The sequence below is a fragment of the Caretta caretta genome, chromosome 10, assembly GCF_965140235.1.
Source record: "Caretta caretta isolate rCarCar2 chromosome 10, rCarCar1.hap1, whole genome shotgun sequence".
Lineage (NCBI taxonomy): Eukaryota > Metazoa > Chordata > Testudines > Cheloniidae > Caretta > Caretta caretta.
The window spans coordinates 79,878,713-79,898,894 of record NC_134215.1 but is presented as its reverse complement, the minus strand read 5'-3'; the positions used below and the strand labels follow the sequence as shown (position 1 = coordinate 79,898,894).

General features: G+C 42.9%; 2 protein-coding genes and 4 non-coding genes across 10 annotated transcripts in view; 5 read left to right on the top strand and 1 right to left on the bottom strand.

The window, feature by feature from the left end:
• Positions 1-11,793, bottom strand: part of ZWILCH (zwilch kinetochore protein) — a 28,218-nt gene extending 16,425 nt beyond the window's left edge. For 2 of the 5 annotated variants that reach the window (XR_012670309.1, XR_012670310.1), the window contains exons 1-8: positions 10,524-10,617; positions 6,155-6,206; positions 5,208-5,303; positions 4,978-5,096; positions 4,219-4,415; positions 3,575-3,654; positions 2,991-3,146; positions 2,714-2,785 (exon numbers count right to left, since the gene is read on the bottom strand). Coding sequence is in view for 3 of the 5 variants with exons in the window: in XM_048867289.2 (XP_048723246.1) it covers positions 2,714-2,785; positions 2,991-3,146; positions 3,575-3,654; positions 4,219-4,415; positions 4,978-5,096; positions 5,208-5,303; positions 6,155-6,206; positions 11,653-11,705 (825 nt within the window). In the remaining 2 variants the exon portion in view is untranslated. Of the gene's footprint in view, positions 1-2,713; positions 2,786-2,990; positions 3,147-3,574; positions 3,655-4,218; positions 4,416-4,977; positions 5,122-5,207; positions 5,304-6,154; positions 6,207-10,523; positions 10,618-11,652 lie in introns of those variants that run through there. The other 3 variants (XM_048867289.2, XM_048867291.2, XM_075133240.1) reach the window with 3 other exon arrangements.
• Positions 11,794-12,115: 322 nt separating this feature from the next.
• Positions 12,116-19,617, top strand: RPL4 (ribosomal protein L4). The gene is made up of 10 exons (XM_048867398.2): positions 12,116-12,223; positions 13,787-13,958; positions 15,054-15,160; positions 15,675-15,813; positions 16,422-16,546; positions 17,032-17,161; positions 18,146-18,302; positions 18,526-18,609; positions 19,279-19,399; positions 19,497-19,617. The coding sequence occupies exons 1-10, from the start codon at positions 12,221-12,223 to the stop codon at positions 19,536-19,538; spliced, it is 1,080 nt and encodes a 359-aa protein (XP_048723355.2). The 5' UTR covers positions 12,116-12,220; the 3' UTR covers positions 19,539-19,617.
• LOC125644454 (small nucleolar RNA SNORD16) lies at positions 13,615-13,714 on the top strand. Its single transcript, XR_007359015.1, has one exon. It is a non-coding gene; the product is annotated as a small nucleolar RNA SNORD16 (small nucleolar RNA).
• Positions 14,893-14,964, top strand: LOC125644450 (small nucleolar RNA SNORD18). The gene has a single exon (XR_007359012.1). It is a non-coding gene; the product is annotated as a small nucleolar RNA SNORD18 (small nucleolar RNA).
• On the top strand, positions 15,509-15,608 carry LOC125644453 (small nucleolar RNA SNORD16). Its single transcript, XR_007359014.1, has one exon. It is a non-coding gene; the product is annotated as a small nucleolar RNA SNORD16 (small nucleolar RNA).
• Positions 17,238-17,308, top strand: LOC125644452 (small nucleolar RNA SNORD18). Its single transcript, XR_007359013.1, has one exon. It is a non-coding gene; the product is annotated as a small nucleolar RNA SNORD18 (small nucleolar RNA).
• Positions 19,618-20,182: the final 565 nt, after the last annotated feature.

Below are 20,182 nucleotides of genomic sequence, written 5' to 3'. Positions count from 1 at the left end.
TGTAAGAAAGCAGTATGATTGCTCAGAGCTCCAGTATGAAACTGGAGAAAAGCCTGTTGAGAGCCTCTGGGTTAAGTTTAGAGGTGAGAGCAACAAGAGTGATGTCGTGGTGGGCATCTGCTATAGACCATCAGACCAGGAGGAGGAGGTAGACAAGGCTTTCTTCGGACAACTAACAGAAGTTTCCAGATCGCAGGCCCCGGTTCTCATGAGGGACATCAACCACCCTGACATCTGCTGGGAGAGCAATACAGCAGTGCACAGACAATCCAGGCAGTTTTTGGAGAGTATTGGGGACAACTTCCTGGTGCAAGGGCTGGAGGAACTAACCAGGAGCCATGCTCCTCTTGACCTGTTGCTCACAAATAGGGAAGAATTGGTAGGAATAGAAGAAGTGGGTGGCAACCTGGGGAGCAGTGACCAGGAGATGGTCATGTTCAGGATCCTGACAAAAGGAAGAAAGGATAGCAGCAGAATACAGACCCTGGACTTCAGAAAAGCAGGAAACTGATGGGCAGGATCCCCTGGGAGACTAATTGTGGGGGAAAGGAGTCCAGGAGAGCTGGCTGTATTTTAAAGAAGCCTTATTAAGAGCGCAGGAACAAACCATTCCGATATGCAGAAAGAATAGACAATATGGCAGGCAACCAGCTTGACTTAACAGACAAATCTTCGGTGAGATTAAACACAAAAAGGAAGTTTGCAGGAAGTGGAAACTTGGACAGATGACTAGGGAGGAGTATAAAAATATTGCTCAAGCATGTAGGGGTGTAATCAGGAAGGCCAAAGCACAGTTGGAGTTGCAGCTAGCAAGGGATGTGAAGGGTAACAAGAAGGGTTTCTACAGGTATGTTAGCAACAAGAAGATGATCAGGGAAAGTGTGGGACCCTTACTGAATGGGGGAGGCAACCTAGTGACAGAAAATGTGGAAAAAGCTGAAGTACTCAATGCTTTTTTTGCCTTGGTCTTCACAGACAAGGTCAGCTCCCAGACTGCTGCACTGGGCAGCATAGTATGGGGAGGAGGTAAGCAGCCCCAAGTGGTGAAAGAACAGGTTAAGGACTATTTAGAGAAGCTGGACATGCACAAGTCCATGGGGCCAGATGCAATGGATCTGAGGGTGCTGAGGGAGTTGCCTGATATGATTGCAGAACCATTGGCCATTATCTCTGAAAACTCATGGCGATCGGGGGAGGTCCCGGACAATTGGAAAAAGGCAAATATAGTGCCCATCTTTAAAAAAAGGGAAGGAGGAGAATCCACGGAACTACAGACTGGTCAGCCTCACCTCAGGCCCTGGAAAAATCATGGAGCAGGTCCTCAAGGAATCCATTTTGAAGCACTTGGAGGAGAGGAAGGTGATCAGGAACAGTCAACATGGATTCGCTAAGGGCAAGTCATGCCTGATCAACCTGATTGCCTTCTATGATGAGATAACTGGCTCGGAGGATATGGGGAAAGCGGTGGACATGATATACCTTCACTTTAGCAAAGCTTTTGATACAGTCTCCCACAGTATTCTTGTCAGCAAGTTAAAGAAGTATGATTGGATGAATGGACTATAAGGTGGATGGAAAGCTGGCTAGATCGTTGGGCTCAATGGGTAGTGACCAATGGCTCTATGTTTAGTTGGCAGCCAGTATCAAGCAGAGTGCCCCAGGGGTCGGTCTTGGGGCCAGTTTTGTTCAACATCTTTATTAATGATCTGGATGATGGGATGGATTGCACCCTCAGCAAGTTCGTGACTGACACTAAACTGGGGGGAGAGGTAGATACACTGGAGGGTAGGGATAGGGTCCAAAGTGATCTAGACAAATTGGAGGATTGGGCCAAAAAGAATCTGATGAGTTTCAACAAGGACAAGTGCAAAGTCCTGCACTTAGGATGGAAGAATCCCATGCACTGCTACAAGCTGGGGGCCAACTGGCTAAGCGACAGTTCTGCAGAAAAGGACCTGGGACTTACAGTGGACAAGAAGCTGGATATGAGTCAACAGTGCGCTCTTGTTGCCAAGAAGGCTAATGGCATATTGGGCTGCATTAGTAGGAGCACTGCCAGCAGATCGAGGGAAGTGATTATTCCCCTCTGTTCCACACTGGTGAGGCCACATCTGGAGTATTGCGTCCAGTTTTGTGCTCCCCACTACAGAAAGGATGTGGACACATTGGAGAGAGTCCAGCGGAGGGCAACGAAAATGATTAGGTGGCTGGGGCACATGGTTTACATGGAGAGGCTGAGGGAACTGGGCTTATTTAGTCTGCAGAAGAGAAAAGTGAGGGGGGGTTTGACAGCAGCCTTCAACTACCTAAAGGGGGGTTCCAAAGAGGATGGAGCTCGGCTGTTCTCAGTGGTGGCAGATGACAGAACAAGGAGCAATGGTCTCAAGTTGCAACGGGGGAGGTCTAGATTGGATATTAGAAAAAACTATTTCACTAGGAGGGTGGTGAAGCACTGGAATGGGTACCTAGGGAGGTGGTGGAATCTCCATCCTTAGAGGTTTTTAAGACCCAGCTTGACAAAGCCCTGGCTGGGATGATTTAGTTGGGGTTGGTCCTGCTTTGAGCAGGGTTTTTGACTAGATGACCTCCTGAGGTCCCTTCCAACCCTAATCTTCTATGACTCTGTGAACACAAAAAACGTAAAAAATACCATTCCTTGCAGATTGTTGACAACCAAACTGATATAAATTGGAAATTTCACATTTATACTTACAATCAGAAACTGCAGTTCTCTATGTAACTGGAACACAGGACTCCTGGGGTCCCCAGATTCCAGTCTAATGTTCTGAAAATTCCAAAAATACACATCAGATTTTGAGTTTGGAATACAAATTTGCTAAAACCTTATTAACAAAACTCATGAACTATTTATTATGAATGTTATCAACATACTATATTGCTACTGCAACAATAATGTAATCAGCAAAAATTAGCATATTTTCTGTGATCTACAATACTTGGTATAAACAGTGACAAAGGCTTTCTCCTACCAATGTTGCTGCTGCAGTGAGTGGAGGTGTCTGTAAAATCTTATCCACAATACTCCATGTAATATCAATATATATATTACTCTCTGATTCAATCCCTGTATCCTCCAATGTAGTGGATCGAACGAGCTCATATTGAGCAAAGCCTTTGGTTGCCACCTAGAATGAATATATTTTAAATAGACATTTAAAACAGATCTACCATTCTAAGGATTATTTTCAAAAGAATGTTATGTGATACTTCCTGAAGCCTGCAAAAGAGCCCTAAAATGCCAAATCAACATAGTACTGGGCAGGTGTTCCATCAATCAAACATTTTTAAGAGAACTTTAAAAATAAAACTTGGCTAGTGTCAGAGAAACATACTGCAATGTTGCACATCCAGAAGTTAGGTACCACGTGTGGTCCCTTGCTTCCCAGATTAGCAGGAGCTCACAGTGCTACAGATCCACACACAAATCAAGATATAAACACCACCCATAAAGCTAACCAAAAAGTCCCACAAATTAACAAATATACAAAGAATCTTACAACTAAAATAATTAAATTTACAATATTCAAAGCATGGGAAAGCATGAAAAACCTACAATAGATGAGCGATGTCTGATTTTGTGTGCCTTTTTGAGGTCTTCTAGACTTGCAAAACAGGTTATATCAGCTGTAGGACCTAGGAAAGGAAGAGAGACTTTCAGAAAATGCTAACCACAAATTGAATTTAGCACTCAGATGTAAATATTAAGTGATCAAAATGGAAAAAATAAGTGGCGGTATTCTCACAATGCAAATTCTGCTCACTTGTGACACCAGAGTAAGGTGCCATTCACCGTAAAGCTATTCTTCAAAATACTATCATCCCTCTATTGCTTTTGTACAATTAGCAGTGCAAATTAATGGCATTTTTAAATGTTCTGTAGGGTTCAGTTACTATATATAAGTGAAATGAATGGGAGAAATTCTCACTTCCCTAAAAGTTCTGTACAGCTCTGCAGACAGTCTGACACAATACCACTGCATTGATTGCATTCCGTTCACACTTTGAAGGTTATTTTTGATACCACTTGGGCTAGAGACAATTATTTTAAAATGAAAATTTAGATTATAGAGCACAAGTGGACACCCATCATGGGAATATTGGTTGTTACTGTATTAACTCTCATTTATTTCTTGTCCTCCCCTCTTTCAACTTTGGGGAACGGCTGACTGTGTAACGTTATAGCCAAGAGGAACTTACCATTACATGTAACCGTATGAAAACTGATCCCTGTGATTTTTTTCCCATTTTTGAGAGGCTCAGCTCCTAGCCAACAGGTATGCTCAGGGTCAGAGCTGTCACATCTTACCCACAGGGGAGGAAGCACAACTGGTTTGCTTATCTTCAGATGGGTCATGTTTGGATTTTGTGCCATTGTATAGAGTGAAATCAGTTGCCTGGAAATAAAAGAACAATCATTAACAAAATTTAACATGATGTTAGCTAACCCCTTTCTGTTAACTCTACTTCAAAATCTAGTGTATTAACAGTAAAGTCATTTACGTCTCAGTCCTGCACACTTACACACATGAGCAGTCCAATTTAAGTTAATGGGACTGCTCACAAGTGCCTTTGCTATATCAGGTTTATTACTCCTTCAGTTATTAATATTTCTAGTAGGTATGAGCTCCCTTTCCATGATGAAATACAGTCATCTCCCCATTAATATACAGCTTTGCAAATTCCTATGATTAGCTAGAACATAAAAACAGCCATACTAGGTCAGACCAAAGGCCCATCTAGCCCAGTATCATGTCTTCTGACAGTGGCCAGCGCCAGGTGTTTCAGAGGGAAGGAGCAGAACAGGTAATCTTGAAGTGATCCATCCCCTGCTGCCTGTTTAGTTTAGCTATACGCAACAGCTAGTATGCTAGTTACATTGCTGCACAGAATTTACTTTTGTGTTGAATAAGGTATAAAACTGCTTTTAAACAAAAAGATAAAACTATGGAAACTTACTTTGCTCTTGTAACAGACAGAGCAACTGGTCCAGAATCCTTCTGTGGTGCAAACTCTGAAATATAAGTGGCATCATCTATTTGTGATTCTTCCATTTGGTCAGTGAATTCAACATATCCCTTTAAAAGAAATGCACATGTAAATCTGAAAATTGGAATATATTTGGACGTTTCCAGGGATGTAAACATAAAGCTCTAGTTTTAAAACAAAAACAAAAAAAACCCACTTACCACTTTCTGCATAATGAATATCATACTGTTTCCATTCCAAAAACATTCTAAGGGACTTCCGCAACCCGCATCAACCAAACATACTTGGATATCAGCCTGCCAAAAGAAAAGAACATTTTTTTAATGTATTGCATTTACACGTTGTGTTTAGAAGTCATTTTTTTTATAAATATTTCAAAAACAACTAATTACACAACAAACTATTTTCTACTATAATTTCAACCATTCATTAATAATCCATGCCTTTCTCACTTCAAGATAAGACAGCTGCAATGTACTCTACATGGAGCTAAACCTTATCAACTGAGAAATTTAAGATGATGCAGAATGTTGCAAGCCACTTAATAACATCATATCATGAATCGCAGCTCCTGAATCTGTACTGGCTGCCTATTGGTTTCCAGGGGAAATGTATGGTTTAATTGACCTATTAAACCCCGAATAGCTTAAGACCTAAGAGATTGCCATCTTCGCATGCCATGCTGTTGCAGCTGCAGTCAGTGGAGGTACTCAAGATGTAATCCCCTTGGTATAAAACAGAGGAGGAGTTTCTCATGACAGTTTCTCCATGAGTGGTTCTAAAGTTTGGAATTCAGTCCCTGAGCTGATCCCAAATAGCCCAAATCTGTTGCTTTCAAGGCATGCAGCAAAGCATAGCTCTTTACTCAGGCTTTTGAATATGAAAAGAAAAGGAGTGCACTAAGGGTACTGTTTGATTTGTCATTTCTATTCAGCTATTTATTTCCTACCTTTGAGAAAGCTGTTTTTAAATGTTACTCATTTTTAAAATTATGCCAAATTTGCCTAGATCCCAAGATTAGATGCTTCTCTTCTACACACCCATTTGTTATAAATTTAAAAATAAATAATGGTCTCTGACATATCTTTAGAAATTTTTCAAACCACTTCTAAGCTTATTTTTTTTTAAAAAGAAAAAATGTATTTACCTCAAAGGGAAACGGGTCTTTGGGGATACCTTTGTTTCCTTCATTATATACTCTGAAATAAAACAAAATATTCACTTAGTTTATTTTTTCTTTCCCCCCCTCCCCAAATGATACATTTGTCTCTAAAAACTAGAAAGCAAATGAGCCTCAGAGCTTAGTTTACTCTACGGCACACTACTGACTCCAAATAAAACTACATTTACACTACATGAATTATCTATTTCAAATCTAGTCAATTTATAAACTTTAGAAAAATAAAAAGTTTCAAGTTCAACAGCTGCCGGAGTCTCCTTAACAGTCTCTGTGGTTCTACAATCATAGGCCCTGATCCTGCAAGTTCCTCCATGGGAGCAGACCCCACTGAATTTAATGAAGCTCTGCATTGACCCACCTCAGTTTGCAAGATCAGGTCTGTATCTTCCCAATTCTTGTTTTTTGAAAAATGTGTTTCTCTCCCCTGTTGCCGTGAGAGACACTCACAAATAGAAGGGAAAACTTACTTTACTATTTCTCCAGCATAGTCAGTGATTTTAACACAAAATTGTGCCATGTGAGCAGAGTAAACAAATTCCAAATGTAGAGAAAGTCTTATTTTTCAGTCTCTTTCAGTTATATTAATCTTAGGTGTTACTGGAAACAACAATGGGTAAAAAGTATTCAGATGGAGAGTAATTTTTTGCTGACAATGTACTGTTAACTCCTTTCACCACGAGGCATCCAAATGCAGTTTACAGGCAGCATGAATATGGATCACTAATCTACCACTGAAAGGCAGCAGCAAAAATTTAGTTTGAGAAGTGGAAGTGAAGAACAATAGGAATATTCCAATTTCAGTATATTATTACTCTAACTGGTTAATACCCGTAACTCTGACAAGCAACCACGAGATCTTTTAATGACCAAAACTGATCAAGCTATTTGTTTTCACACCTCATCTAAAACACTGCGGCAAAAGTTCAGTAATTATAGAGGAGAAAAATAGCAACCATTCAATTCAGGCTTTTTTGCCATATCTATTACTGCGCTATCAGAGCACCGAAAGCAACACCAATACCACTTCTTACAGCATATAGATTTCCTTTGGAGAACTTTCATACTGTCAGAGCTGGACAGGACAGAGACCCTAAAATATAATGGAGAGCTTCACACAACCTATCAACCCTCATCTAGACATGAATTATCAGGCCTGTTATAACTCAAGTTAAATGACTTCCATATAACTTGAGTTAACCAAGATGAATGTACATACTGACATAGACACTCCAAAAATGTTTAATCCAAGACACAAATGTTTATTCCAGGTCATGGTTCGCCTAGGCTACATATGTATGTTAGCAGTTAACTCAGGTTACAACAGCACCAAAAACTCTAATCTAAACAAAGCCTCGGTATTTTTCCAGTGTTTTAAGTTTTAGATATGTTTTAAGACTCAATTTTCTGGCATTTCTTAAAGTAAACTACTCTTTTTAAAAATGCATTAAGCCTGGTCTACACACAGTTTTTGGAACCAGTATTACTATTTCAGTTAGGCTTGTGAATTTTTTTTTAAACCAATCCAGTTATATTAGTGCAATCTCTAGCATGAACACAGTTAAATTATACCTTTATACCAGTGTATAAAGGTGCTTTATACAGGTATAGTTTATGGGAATAACAAAACAAATATAAAACACCTTTTTACTGCATCCACATTGTGGAGGCCGGCGGGGGGAGCATATAGTATTGTATATAAAGCAGTATAACTTTCTAGTGTTGACAAGGCCTTAGTTTCACTTCTCTTCCTTTTCCCAGTTCTCGCTCAATATTCTCTGCAATGCCATCAAGAAAAACTCCTTTTTTTCTTAGAAAGCAGTAACAAGTTTCAAGTATAACACTTTGAATACACTAGAATTTAAGGTGTTATTTCTGACATTATATTAAGGCCCCAGTCCTCAAAGGGAAAGACATGAACAGATCAGTGTGCCTATGTGGAACTCCATGTAGGGATCACACGGATCCCTTTCTAGAATCGAAACCCAAGTTTGCACCAAACCAAGGCAAGACCAAGACTGACTGCAGTTTCTTCTACCCAGGAGCCACTCACTTTTTTGCAGCTAGCTTCACCTGCCATTACTCTCTCATTTTACTAAATTAATCAATCAGCCATAATACTTTGCCCAGTATAGATGATACCAACTTCTTAATAACTGTATTAATCTCCTATTACAATTATGTGGCTAGAGCTGACAGCCTGTTAAGCAATGTAGAACGTCATGTGTACACTACAGCTGCTTAGGGCTGCCAACTGTCTAATCACACAAACCCAAACACCCTTGCCCCGCCCCCTGCCCCAAGGCCACACCCCTGCCCCTTCTCTGAGGCCCTCCCATTCACTCCAGCCCCCATCCCTCGCTCATTCTCCCCCACCCTCACTCACTTTCACTGGGCTGGGGCAGGGGTGCAGGCTGGCGTGTGGGCTCTGGCCTGGGGCCAAAGGGCTCGGAGCATGGGAGGAGGCTCTGGGCTGAGCTTGGGGCAGAGAGTTGGGGTGCAGGTGGGGACTCAGATGCAGGCTCTGGGAAGGAGTTTGGATGCGGGAGGGGGCTCAGGGCTGGGGCAGGGGATTGGGGTGCAGGAGGGGGTGCAGGATCTGGGAGGGTGTTTGGGTGCAGAAGGGGCCTGGGACAGGGGTGCAGGAGGGGGTTCAGGTGCAGGCTCTGGGAAGGAGTTTGGGTGCCGGAGGGGGGTCAGGTCTGGGGCAGGGGGTTCAGGTTCTGGGAGGGAATTTGGGTGTGGGAGAGGGCTCAGGGCTGGGGCGTGGCAGGGGGTTCAGGGTGCAGACTCCGGGAGGGAGTTTGGGTACAGGAGAGGGCTCAGGGCTAGGGAAAGAGGTTGAGGTGCAGGCTCTGGGAGGGAGTTCTGGTACAGGAGGGGACTGGGGCAGGGGTGCAGGCTCTGGCCAGGCAGCACTTACCTCAGGTGGCCCTGCCCCTGCAGCTCCCATTGGCTGCGGTTCCCTGTTCCTGGCCAATGGGAGCTGAGGAGTTGGTGCTCCGGGCGGGGGCAGTGCGCAGAGACACCCCCCTCTTGCCATGCCTCCTCTTAGGAGCTGCTGCGGGCCATGTTGCCACTTCCAGGGACAGCACGGAGCCAAGGCAAGTAGGGAGCCTACTTTAGTCCCACCGCATCGCCAGACTTTTAGTGGCCTAAAATCTCCTGGATTGGCTTCAGTAGCCTCCGGAAGATCGAGACTGGTTCTGGGAGACTCCCGGCCAAGCCAGGAGGGTTGATAACCCTACAGCTGCTACAGCAGTGCCACTGTACTGCCATAGTGTAGACACTTCCTACTTCAACGGAAAGAGCTTTTTCATCGATATAGTTAATCCACCTCTCCAAGAAGCAGTAGCAAGGTCCATGGAAGACTCCTTTCGTCAGCCAAGCCACATCTATACTGGGTGTTAGGTCAATGTAATAGACACCCTGAGAACTAGGGGCTACAAGGTTCAAACTCACGCACTGATCGTCGGAGCCCTGGGCACATGGGACCCCAGTAATGAGGGAATGCTGAGAGAATGTGAAGTTGGTCAACACTATGCTCAGCTGATGCAACAACTCATGGCGTTGGACGCCATCAGGTGGTCAGGGACATCTACACAGAACACATCACTGGACCTCAGCAATACCAAGAGGGATAAGCTGGAGTGCCGATGAGAAGCGCAGTCATAGAATCATAGAATATCAGGGTTGGAAGGGACCTCAGGAGGTCATCTAGTCCAACCCCCTGCTCAAAGCAGGACCTATCCCCAATTTTTGCCCCAGATCCCTAAATGGACCCCTCACGGATTGAACTCGCAACCCTGGGTTTAGGAGGCCAATGCTCAAACCACTGAGCTATCAGGAAAGTAACTGAAATACTTTCCTGATGGACTGTTTTTTTCTAAACGGACAACCTATCCTAAATTCTCAATTACTGAGGGACAATCTTCACTCATTGATATATTTTGCTTTCCACCACCAATTCTCTGTATAACTTTTTTCATGAGTAACGTACCCGAATACTTGGATGCTAAATATCTAAACTGTATTCTTAAATTCATTCACCTAAATTTGGGTTATTGCTGATTATGCACTATACGTATCTTATGACTTTAAAAACAAACCTTGAATTTGTGGATAATCTAAACACTATACCCAGATGTACAAACACTCTTTTCTCAACCTGTATATTATATAATTTTAACATTAGCTGTCATAAAAATTTTAAATATGGCACTGAAGGCATGAAATTTTTCATACCCCCTCAGCGACCTAGTGAGGTCAGTCTGATTTTTAAGTGTAGAGCAGGCCTAAGACACAGAAACAGAGGCAAATCCTGCTCTGAAGCACTTACAGTCCGGAAGGAGGGGATTCCCAGCAGATTGAGGGACGTATTCGACACTGGTGAGGCCTCATCTGGAGTACTGTGTCCAGTTTTGGGCCCCACACTACAAGAAGGATGTGGAAAAATTGGAAAACATCCAGCGGAGGGCAACAAAAATGATTAGGGGACTGCAACACATGACTTATGAGGAGAGGCTGAGGGAACTGGGGATGCTTAGTCTACAGAAGAGAAGAATGAGGGGGGATTTGATAGCTGCTTTCAACTACCTGAAAGGGGGTTCCAAAGAGGATGGATCTAGACTGTTCTCAGTGGTAGCAGATGACAGAACGAGGAGTAATGGTCTCAAGTTGCAGTGGGGGAGGTTTAGATTGGATATTAGGAAAAACTTTTTCACTAGGAGGGTAGTGAAACACTGGAATGCGTTACCTAGGGAGGTGGTGGAATCCCCTTCCCTATAAGTTTTTAAGGTCAGGCTTGACAAAGTCCTGGCTGGGATGATTTAATTGGGGATTGGTCCTGCTTTGAGCAGGGGGTTGGCGTAGATGACCTCCTGAGGTCCCTTCCAACCCTGATATTCTATGATTCTATGATCGACTCTGGATCGCAAAATCCTCAACCTCTGGCGGAACCAGCCTACCTCCCCTGCTCTGGAAATGACTCAGGGCAGGGGCCAAAGCACAGCCCGAGAGCCCCGCACCCCTCCCCATTTATCATATGTAACCGTCTGCGAAGGCAATTGCTCCGAGGGCGATGACCAGCTCCACCCAAGCAGTGGCAATAAGAGGCCCCAGCCCAGGCAGGGCCAGCTCCAGCTAACGCTCAAAGCTGCCGCCCCCTGGATCGGGGCTGCAAGGGCTCCGGTGGGGCCAGCCCCGGGGGTGTCCGCTGCGTGCCGCTCGCGGCCCCGCAGGCAGCCACCCCGCGCATCAGCCGGGAGCCCCATGGGCCTGTCACCGACTGCCCCCCGCCGCCCCCAACGGAAGGCCCGATGGCCTTTTCCTCACAAACCCGTCTCCTTTTCCCGCTGCGCCGCCCCCCCACGACCGTCTCCCGGCCCCTCAGTGAGCGGCCCGGAGCCGGGCAGCTGCCGGACCCCTTCGGGGAGGCCTGGACTGGGCCAGCCGCCGGGGACACTCACTGCAGCAGGCAGTCGTACAGCCGCAGGGCCGCCTGGTGCCGGTGGGAGCCCATTCCCCGCCCTGCCGGCCTCCCAGGCAGGGAAAGCGAAGCGAACTCCGCGCCTTCCCGCCCCTCCGAGGTCACGGCCCCTGCAGCCGGGACTACACCCAGCACAGCCCGGGCTCAGAAAACACTATGTTAATTTGTTGAGCTCTAGAAATTCGTTGTACGTTATTTTTGTCGCGTTTATCATCATTATTTTATTTTTAAAAAGCCCTTCCCTTCATATTATAATTTTTGTCAGCCCCGCCTCGGAATCCATCCGCCAAAAAATAGTCCCCAGGCTCGGGAGGGATGGGAAGCCTGGGAGGCTGTGGTATGAGAATATCTCCACAACCTCAATCGGACGGTGGATGGGACATTAGAAGACTTGCTTTCGTGCCAGTCCCTGGCAAGTGTGGGAGGGATGGGTTAGGGAAGGGTGCGGTGGAGGGTTACTTATAAGGAGACGGCAGTAAGAAGTCCTTCCTTTTCCGGTTGGGGCCGTGGCGGAGTGAGGTGGGAGAGCCGGAGGCTCCTCTGCCAGCATGGTGAGGCGCGGCCTGTGGGCCTGGGCTGTCGGGTGGCAGGTCGACAGGGGGGTGCCGGGGAATGGGGCGAGTAGTAAGCCAAGGAGCGGGGAACAGGAATCGGTGGGCAGAGCTGGGCCGCCTGCGGGTGGAGAGCACCGGCCGCGGGGCGGACGGCCGCCATCTTGGGAGTCGTCAGCGGTCGGCCTGCCGCGTGGAGCCGGCGTGGGGGAGCGTAGTAGGCCTGGGCGGGAGGGAAGACGTAATCTGGGGGAGCAGGCCGGTGTGCGGTGGGGGAATGGAGACGGGCTTGGCTCCTGCGGAACGGGCCATGGCTGAGACCCCGTAGCTCAGCTCTGGGCCCCGCCTGAGAGTCTCTTTGTAGTGGGGGAAGAGGGGAGCTACAGATGTGGACACCTGGCTTCGGCTTAATCCGCTTCTTGCCTGGTCCTTTCTTAAAGCATGGAAGGGTTGGATATAGGACTGTTAACAATGGACTATGCGGGCCCTGTTCTCTCTCCCCGTCCCAGTTCTTCCCTTCCACCCAGAAAAAATACAGGGTTTGAAAAACGCTTGGGGTGAAATCATGTTACAACTTTCCACGTTGTAGCATGAGGCAAGAACCTGGCTTGAGCAGCCTGTAGTTCCATGTCTGCTGCCAGCCTAGCCCACAGATCTAGCTGATGAAGAGGTCGTAATTGCTGTCATGATGTAGTAGTCAGTGTTGGAAATTAGTGTAATTGACACTTTCATTATTAGGAATTTTTGCAGTATATAGTATGTATCATAGTTGTTAACTAAATGCTCACATGAGCAAAACTAACACTGTGTGGCAATACTAAAGGTTTCTCCTTCCCTTTAGGAGGGAAGGAGAAGCCTTTAGTATTGCCAAACAGTGTTAGTGACTCGAAGGAGAGCTCTCTGTAGCTTGAAACCTTGTTCTTTTTTTCACAACAGAAGTTGGTTGGAATGAAAAATATTTCCTCACTCACAACGTTAATGGCCGATCCACACCATTTTGTTGAGGCCGGGAGTTTGTTTCCAAAATATTGGTCATATATATTTGAGGTCCTTATTAGACACTGGAGGGAAAGCAGTACTGGGCCTGGTTGGTTTTTCAGGTTTCCAAGATAATTTTGTAAGTGAAATAACTTTTAAGTTCCTAGTTACAGCACCAAAGAAGCTCCAAAATGCACTGATTTCATAAATGAACTTCTTTTAATTAAAAGATTACTAATAGATTGTATTAGGTATCTGTAAATAAAATTCAGTATGGATATCGTATTTGTAAAACAGATAGCGAGATTTACATCGTTGCTGAAGCTGAAATGTGTTGATCTCCCAAGTGTGTCTGTGACTACTCGTAGAGTGTTATGAAGGCGTTTGGTATAAATATAAAAGGAAACAGTGATTGCTATGATGATATAATTTGCGTCTTATCCAGTGTTCAGTGACAGTTGCCTGCTGTCATCATGCTGGCGCTGTTGAACTGAAGACATTTGACCCTGAGCAATATTTTTAACACGTTTTTGAATCTGAACCACTTAACGTATCGGTGCTGAAGAAAACTCTTGTCTTTTTCAGGCTTGTACTCGTCCATTAATATCTGTGTACTCCGAAAAGGGGGAGGTATCAGGCAAAAATGTCACCATGCCTGCTGTATTTAAGGCTCCTATTCGCCCTGATATCGTGAACTTTGTTCATACCAATTTGCGCAAGAACAATAGACAACCCTATGCTGTCAGTGAACTTGCAGGTATGATTTGTCTACAGAATTTGAATAGGTTCATTTAGATCAGGATTGTTGTTTTATTACATTAATATATAATACTTGTCAACTTACTGTATACATGCCACTTACATTTGAATTTTAAGTTTAGCTCTAAAACTATCAGGACTTAATTTACATAGTACCGTACAACCAGAAGGACTTAGAGCTGCAGCTACCTCTGGTGTGGAACCAGAAACAAACACTGCAGAAAGTATCTTAGCCAGTTAGAACCACCAGAGGAATTTTTGCTAGGCAAAATCAGTTAACAACCCTGTTATGAGAAGTGCCATAAAACAGTGGTTCTCAAGCTTTCCAGACTTCTGTACCCCTTTCAGGAGTCTGAAGCCCAAGCCCCACCGCCCAGGGCTGAGGCATGTAACTTAGCTTTGTGGGGCTCTCTGTGGCATAGGACTCCAGGCAGCTGCCCTGCTTGCCACCCTCTCACACCAGCCCTGCACTTCCAGCCCTCCTTAAATCCATCCCATGCCGCCACCCCCTCCTTCCCCTGGGCTCAGGACTCCCAGGTTGAGAAACCTTGATCTAGATGAATTGATGTATCCCCTATGGGTACACGTACCCTGGTTGAGAACCACTGCCATAGAATACCAGATTGCCATTGATGGTTAGGTCATCATCTCAGTTTTACATTCTATTTAAGAGACAACATACTTGATCATGGCCTGATACAGGGAGGGCTGATGCTACAAGTTTTCCTTCAGAGTTTCCCATCCAAGTACTAAACAGGTATAAACCTACTTGGTGTGAAAATATGTATGTTTGGTATATCCATCTTAAAGTTCAGTGAATTTTGTAATTTACATTCACATTTTGATAGTTTAATAGTATAGTGTCAGTTGTTGTCTCTGTGCAAATTGATGTTGAAGTTTCGAAATCTGTCTTAATTCATTCACTACATAGAAATAAATGATGAGATTCCACTTCATTGGTCCGTGTTTCTGAACTATATGATATCAGTGGAAGTTCTGATTATCTTGAGGACTTTATTCCTGTGAATTAGAAAAAATACTGTTTCACTTTCTCTGGACTTTTATTGATGATTTAAAAATGTTATTGTTTCAGGACATCAGACCAGTGCTGAATCTTGGGGTACTGGAAGAGCTGTTGCTCGTATTCCCCGAGTGCGAGGTGGTGGAACTCATCGCTCTGGCCAAGGTGCTTTTGGAAATGTATCCTTCTGATTTTGGTTGTGACTATTGAGTCGGTGTAAAATTGAACTCTTTGAGTGGGGAAGCAGAAATCTTCTGATTTAATTACCAGGATTATCTAAATGTGAAGGGTCTTCCTCTTTCTACATGTACTGTAGATTGCACTGCATCATAAAAAGTTCAAAAGTCTGTAGTAATATGAAGGCTACAGATCCACTTGTGTGGATTCAAATGTATTTTAATGTAAAAAACAATTAACTGATAACCGTGAGGAATCTGTTAAGTCTTCAAGGTGCCACCGCACTCCTCGTTGTTACCATGAGGAAAGATACTTTAATTTTTGAGATACACATTGCTGTTTGTTTAGCTTGCCATGATGTTGTAATTTGAGTCTTACTCTGTACTCAGTGACAGTTGCCTGCTGTCAGTGAGCTGGTACAGATGGTTGACGAATAGCTAATGCTGAGCAAGGCTTTAAAATGTCTTGTTCTGTAAAAACAATTGAAAAGTTTTATTCTTAACTGTGGATGCATAGATGTGTCGCGGAGGCCGTATGTTTGCCCCAACCAAGACTTGGCGACGTTGGCACCGCAGAGTAAATACAACTCAAAAACGGTATGCCATCTGTTCTGCTTTGGCAGCTTCCACTCTCCCAGCACTGGTCATGTCTAAAGGTGAGTATGTTGAAAATTCCAGAATGCTTGCTGTTTACTGCTGCACAACGTGCCAACAATTTATTTATTGCCATTGGTATAAACTAATGGATAAGATAGGCTGTATGATAAAGTGAGAAACCCTTTTTTTTTGGTCATGGGGTAATTTAGTTCACTCCAAAGAAGTTGAGTGTTGTATAGTATTACAGTACAACTTGTTTAATGGTATCCACTTCATGTGAAGTGTTTCAAATAAAAGGAGCATATATGTTGAGTAAAGCTGAAAAAACAGTACATTGAGGTTATACAAAACAGAATGGAAACAGCCTGTCGTTGATGTGAATCTTGCCCTGGTAGTTTATGATAGCCAGTTGCAGAAATACCAGTTTTGAGTCACATTCCAGATCGCCACTATGATTGTTACTCTTATTAGAGGCCCAAGACCGGCTGAACTAACCTCAGCCCTAGAAGTAGTCCCTAGAAGTAGTGATTTGAGGGGACACCAGTGGGGTCCTGTGATGAAGTTTGCATTACTGCTTTTGCTATACATGCTCATTATTACATAGGGATTTGTGTGGGCAAAAAAGAATAGATAATTTATAATCAAATTCTCATAAAATGTTTATCAGGCCACCGCATTGAGGAGGTCCCAGAACTTCCTCTGGTAGTTGAGGACAAAGTTGAGGGTTACAAGAAAACCAAGGAAGCTGTTCTGCTTCTGAAAAAGCTTAAAGCATGGAATGACATTAAAAAGGTGAGTTGATTACTGTCAGTACAAGTAAACCTTTAAATCCCCATTAAAACATTGCTCATGCCAGACTGCAGCTTAGTAAATTAATATGTTGGCTCTAAAGAGTCTTCATTTGCTATAATTCAATTAGTAAATAATATAAATTTTGATGTTTGCTTTTATGTGCTCTACTCATATCTTGACTTCACTTTGCTAAGAATTAAATGCTTGACAAACTTCAGTAGGTTCAAACCAAATTATAGCCGAACAATGCAAATTTCTCTTTCACTATGCTGCTTCACAATACTGCCCGCTTCCTTCTAAGACTCTTCAGTGTTGTATAGAAAAGCATTTTAATAGCCTAATTTATCTCCAGAATGATGAACTTTTCACTGGTCCGTGTTTCAGATGAACAGTGATGATGGTGAAAATCTGATTACTTGATTTTGCTACCTCTTAATAGTGGGAATTGTACTGTGTGGATTTCTAGATGTTTTCTTTCTGCATAGGTTTATGCCTCTCAGCGTATGCGTGCTGGGAAGGGTAAAATGAGGAATCGCCGTCGCATCCAGCGCAGGGGACCCTGCATTATCTATAATGAGGACAATGGCATCATCAAGGCTTTTAGAAATATCCCAGGTAACTTTGAATTACTGAACAAATGGCAGTATGTTTATTATCGGGAGGCTCTGATCTTGTGTTTGGATGAGAATACCTAGAATGATGAGATTCCACTTCATTGGTCCGTGTTTCTGAAACGCATGATTTTGTGGAAGTTCTGACTACTATTTTGAATTCAGTGAGCATGTGTATATGTATACGTATCTGTAAAAGCTTTATCTGGCATGCAGGTTATCTTATGACAATACATATCGCTATGGGCAGCACTTGGCATACACCCAGATCACTAAAAATACACTTAACACTAAAACTATACTGAATAAAATTTAATCTTTGATTCAGAAGGCACTTCAGGCTCTTGCAGTACCTCAGGGTCGTCATTATCAATTATCTACAATTATCATTGTAGATTTAGAAGGTGTAGGAGATTGGGCTGAATCTGTAGTGACCCTATGACACACCCTGGAAGCTGCTTTTTTGAATAAATCCCTGATATCAGCTTGCTTGTCTTCTGCCTCTTTTATATAAAAGTAGAGTGCACAATGTGCAATTGCATAACCTCCTGGGCAGTGGACTAGTCCCGGTTACTAGATTGAAGACTTGTATTGGGCGATATCAGAAATGCTGGTTAATAGAGCTTTCTGGTTGGTGAAGTGCCGGATAACGCAGCTTTTACTGAACCTCTGAAAGAATGTGTTTAGTACATTTAAGGGCATTGTTGGCATGATTAGATAAAATGTTTCATTTATTTGATAAAATGTTCGTATGGAGCAGAAAGATAACTTGCTGATACAGATACAATCTCAATTTTTTTTGTCCTTTCAAATATCATTTGTAAAATTAAATTTCATACCTTGTTTTGTAATCTTGATGCCTGTATATCTTTGTAGTATAAAGCCTTTAAAACTAGTAAACCCATACTTGCTTTTTGTGGACTGAACTGCTCTGATTTTGCTATTGTATCAAATGAAATACAAATACTGTGATCTTGTCTCATTTTAGGAATTACTCTTCTCAATGTAAACAAGCTGAATCTTTTGAGACTTGCTCCAGGTGGCCATGTTGGGCGTTTCTGCATTTGGACTGAAAGTGCCTTCCGCAAGTTGGATGAATTATATGGTACCTGGCGCAAACCTGCTACCCTAAAGAGTGACTATAAGTATGTATACCTAGAAACTGACTTGGCTAAAAATTTTGGTAAGACAATTCTGACAAGTGATATGGTATTAGTCAACACAAAAGTTCTGTAACTTTTAGTTTAGTGGTAAAATTAGTCTTAACTGAGGATGTAAGGTTTCCTAAATAGCTGGCTCTTCATAAAATTGAGTACAGATTAAATATCCCCACCTAATTTTGATTCTAAATGTTTGTGTTTTGTGTAGCCTACCAATGCATAAGATGACCAATACAGACCTTGGAAGAATCTTAAAAAGCCAGGAGATCCAGAAGGCCCTGCGTGCACCAAAGTAATTATTTTTATCTGATTACAAAGTACAAGGATTTATTTGAACACTTACTCAACTTTTTGGGATGAGAGGGTGTAGGACACTCAACATGGCAAACCAGAATGTTCTTATCCTTTCCGTTTCTTGGTTTAAAAATCTATTTATGTGAAGAACTTGGCTTTATGTAGATTAATTCAGGGTACATGGTCAAGTAGCTGGCTATAAATTGAATATTTAGAAACACTTCCATATTTTTCAACTATTCGGTAGGAATTTACACCTTGTCCAGTGTTTTTACAACCAGAAAAATACAATATTGTGTTAATGTATGAAAACCAGAAAGTGAAACTGGCTAGGCTTCCATTTCATTTTTTCCAAGCTAAATGAAATATATTAATGTGGACAGTCCCTTCCCAGCTGAGTGCCATACATCGTGTAGTATAATCCTTCACTTTTTCCTTGGTTTTTCTGACTTTTAACTTTACCTTACCGAACTAAATATACACGGTGTCTGGATTTAAGACCACAGATATTATCAGTGTCCTTCAGACACTGCAGTGACATGGTCTTTTGACAATTAAGGATAGGTCCACTTTTCTGGAAGAAAAGAGTTTAGTAAAATGTATTCCAACTCTTAAGTAACTGTTTTGTGTCTCCATGAAGTACACTAATTGAGAATTGTTTTTACAGTAAAAAGATTCACCGTAGAGTTCTCAAGAAGAATCCTCTGAAGAACTTGAGAGTCATGATAAAACTGAATCCATATGCCAAAACAATGCGACGTAATACTATCCTGCGCCACGCTCAAAATGTGAGACTCAAGTTAGATGCCTAATCTAAGCGTTATTTATTATATATTCTGTGCATGTTTCTGAAGACTAATCTTTTTTTTCCCTCCCCCTCTACAGCACAAAAACAAACAAGAGAAGAAGTCAAAGGCTGCAGCATAATGCACTCATCAGGCTTATCCACTTAAGTTCTAAAGTCTGTACTGTGGATTTACAACAAATAAATATTCTATTGACTTGGTGGAGTGTCTTTTTGTTGTTTGTGACCACTGCTGCAAATGCTTTGGAGGGAGGAAGGGTGCAGTGAAAGTAAATTAAACCATAGATGAGCAATTAGAATAAACAACAGTGGACACTAAAATAACTATCAGAAAGCATAATGGGGGGGGGGGTGCAAGTGAAAGGTGTGTTTTGGAAGAAGAAAAAAGAGTCTTAAATGTAGCTAAACTTTATTAAAAGGGAACTTGATACCTGGGTTATTGTGGGATCACTGGCTAGGGCTCCCAGAATTACTACTGGAGTTGGTGTTAGATCCAGTGGGAAACTTTGGAAAGGGAAAGCCCTTAGTGTAGACAATGCCTAGATGATGAGCAGGTTTATTCTAAGGAAGTTTCACCTCAAAGTTAAGTTAAATTGCCCTTTAATATTGAACTATGACCCATGTATTCTATTTTAAACATTAAAAATCTATAGTACGGTGCCCATGCCAACACTGACTGTTCCTTGTGACCCATCCAGCTTCTAAAGTATGGAGACTCTCACTACTTGCCAAACAACAGAAGATTGAAGATACTTATTTCAGTTTA

Excerpts from the sequence above, each read along its gene's own strand:
- RPL4 (XM_048867398.2), top strand. Across the intron at positions 15,161-15,674 it reads GCCAAGGTGCTTTTGGAAAT|ATGTGTCGCGGAGGCCGTAT; the intron begins GTATCCTTCTGA and ends GTGGATGCATAG. Across the intron at positions 15,814-16,421 it reads AGCACTGGTCATGTCTAAAG|GCCACCGCATTGAGGAGGTC; the intron begins GTGAGTATGTTG and ends AATGTTTATCAG.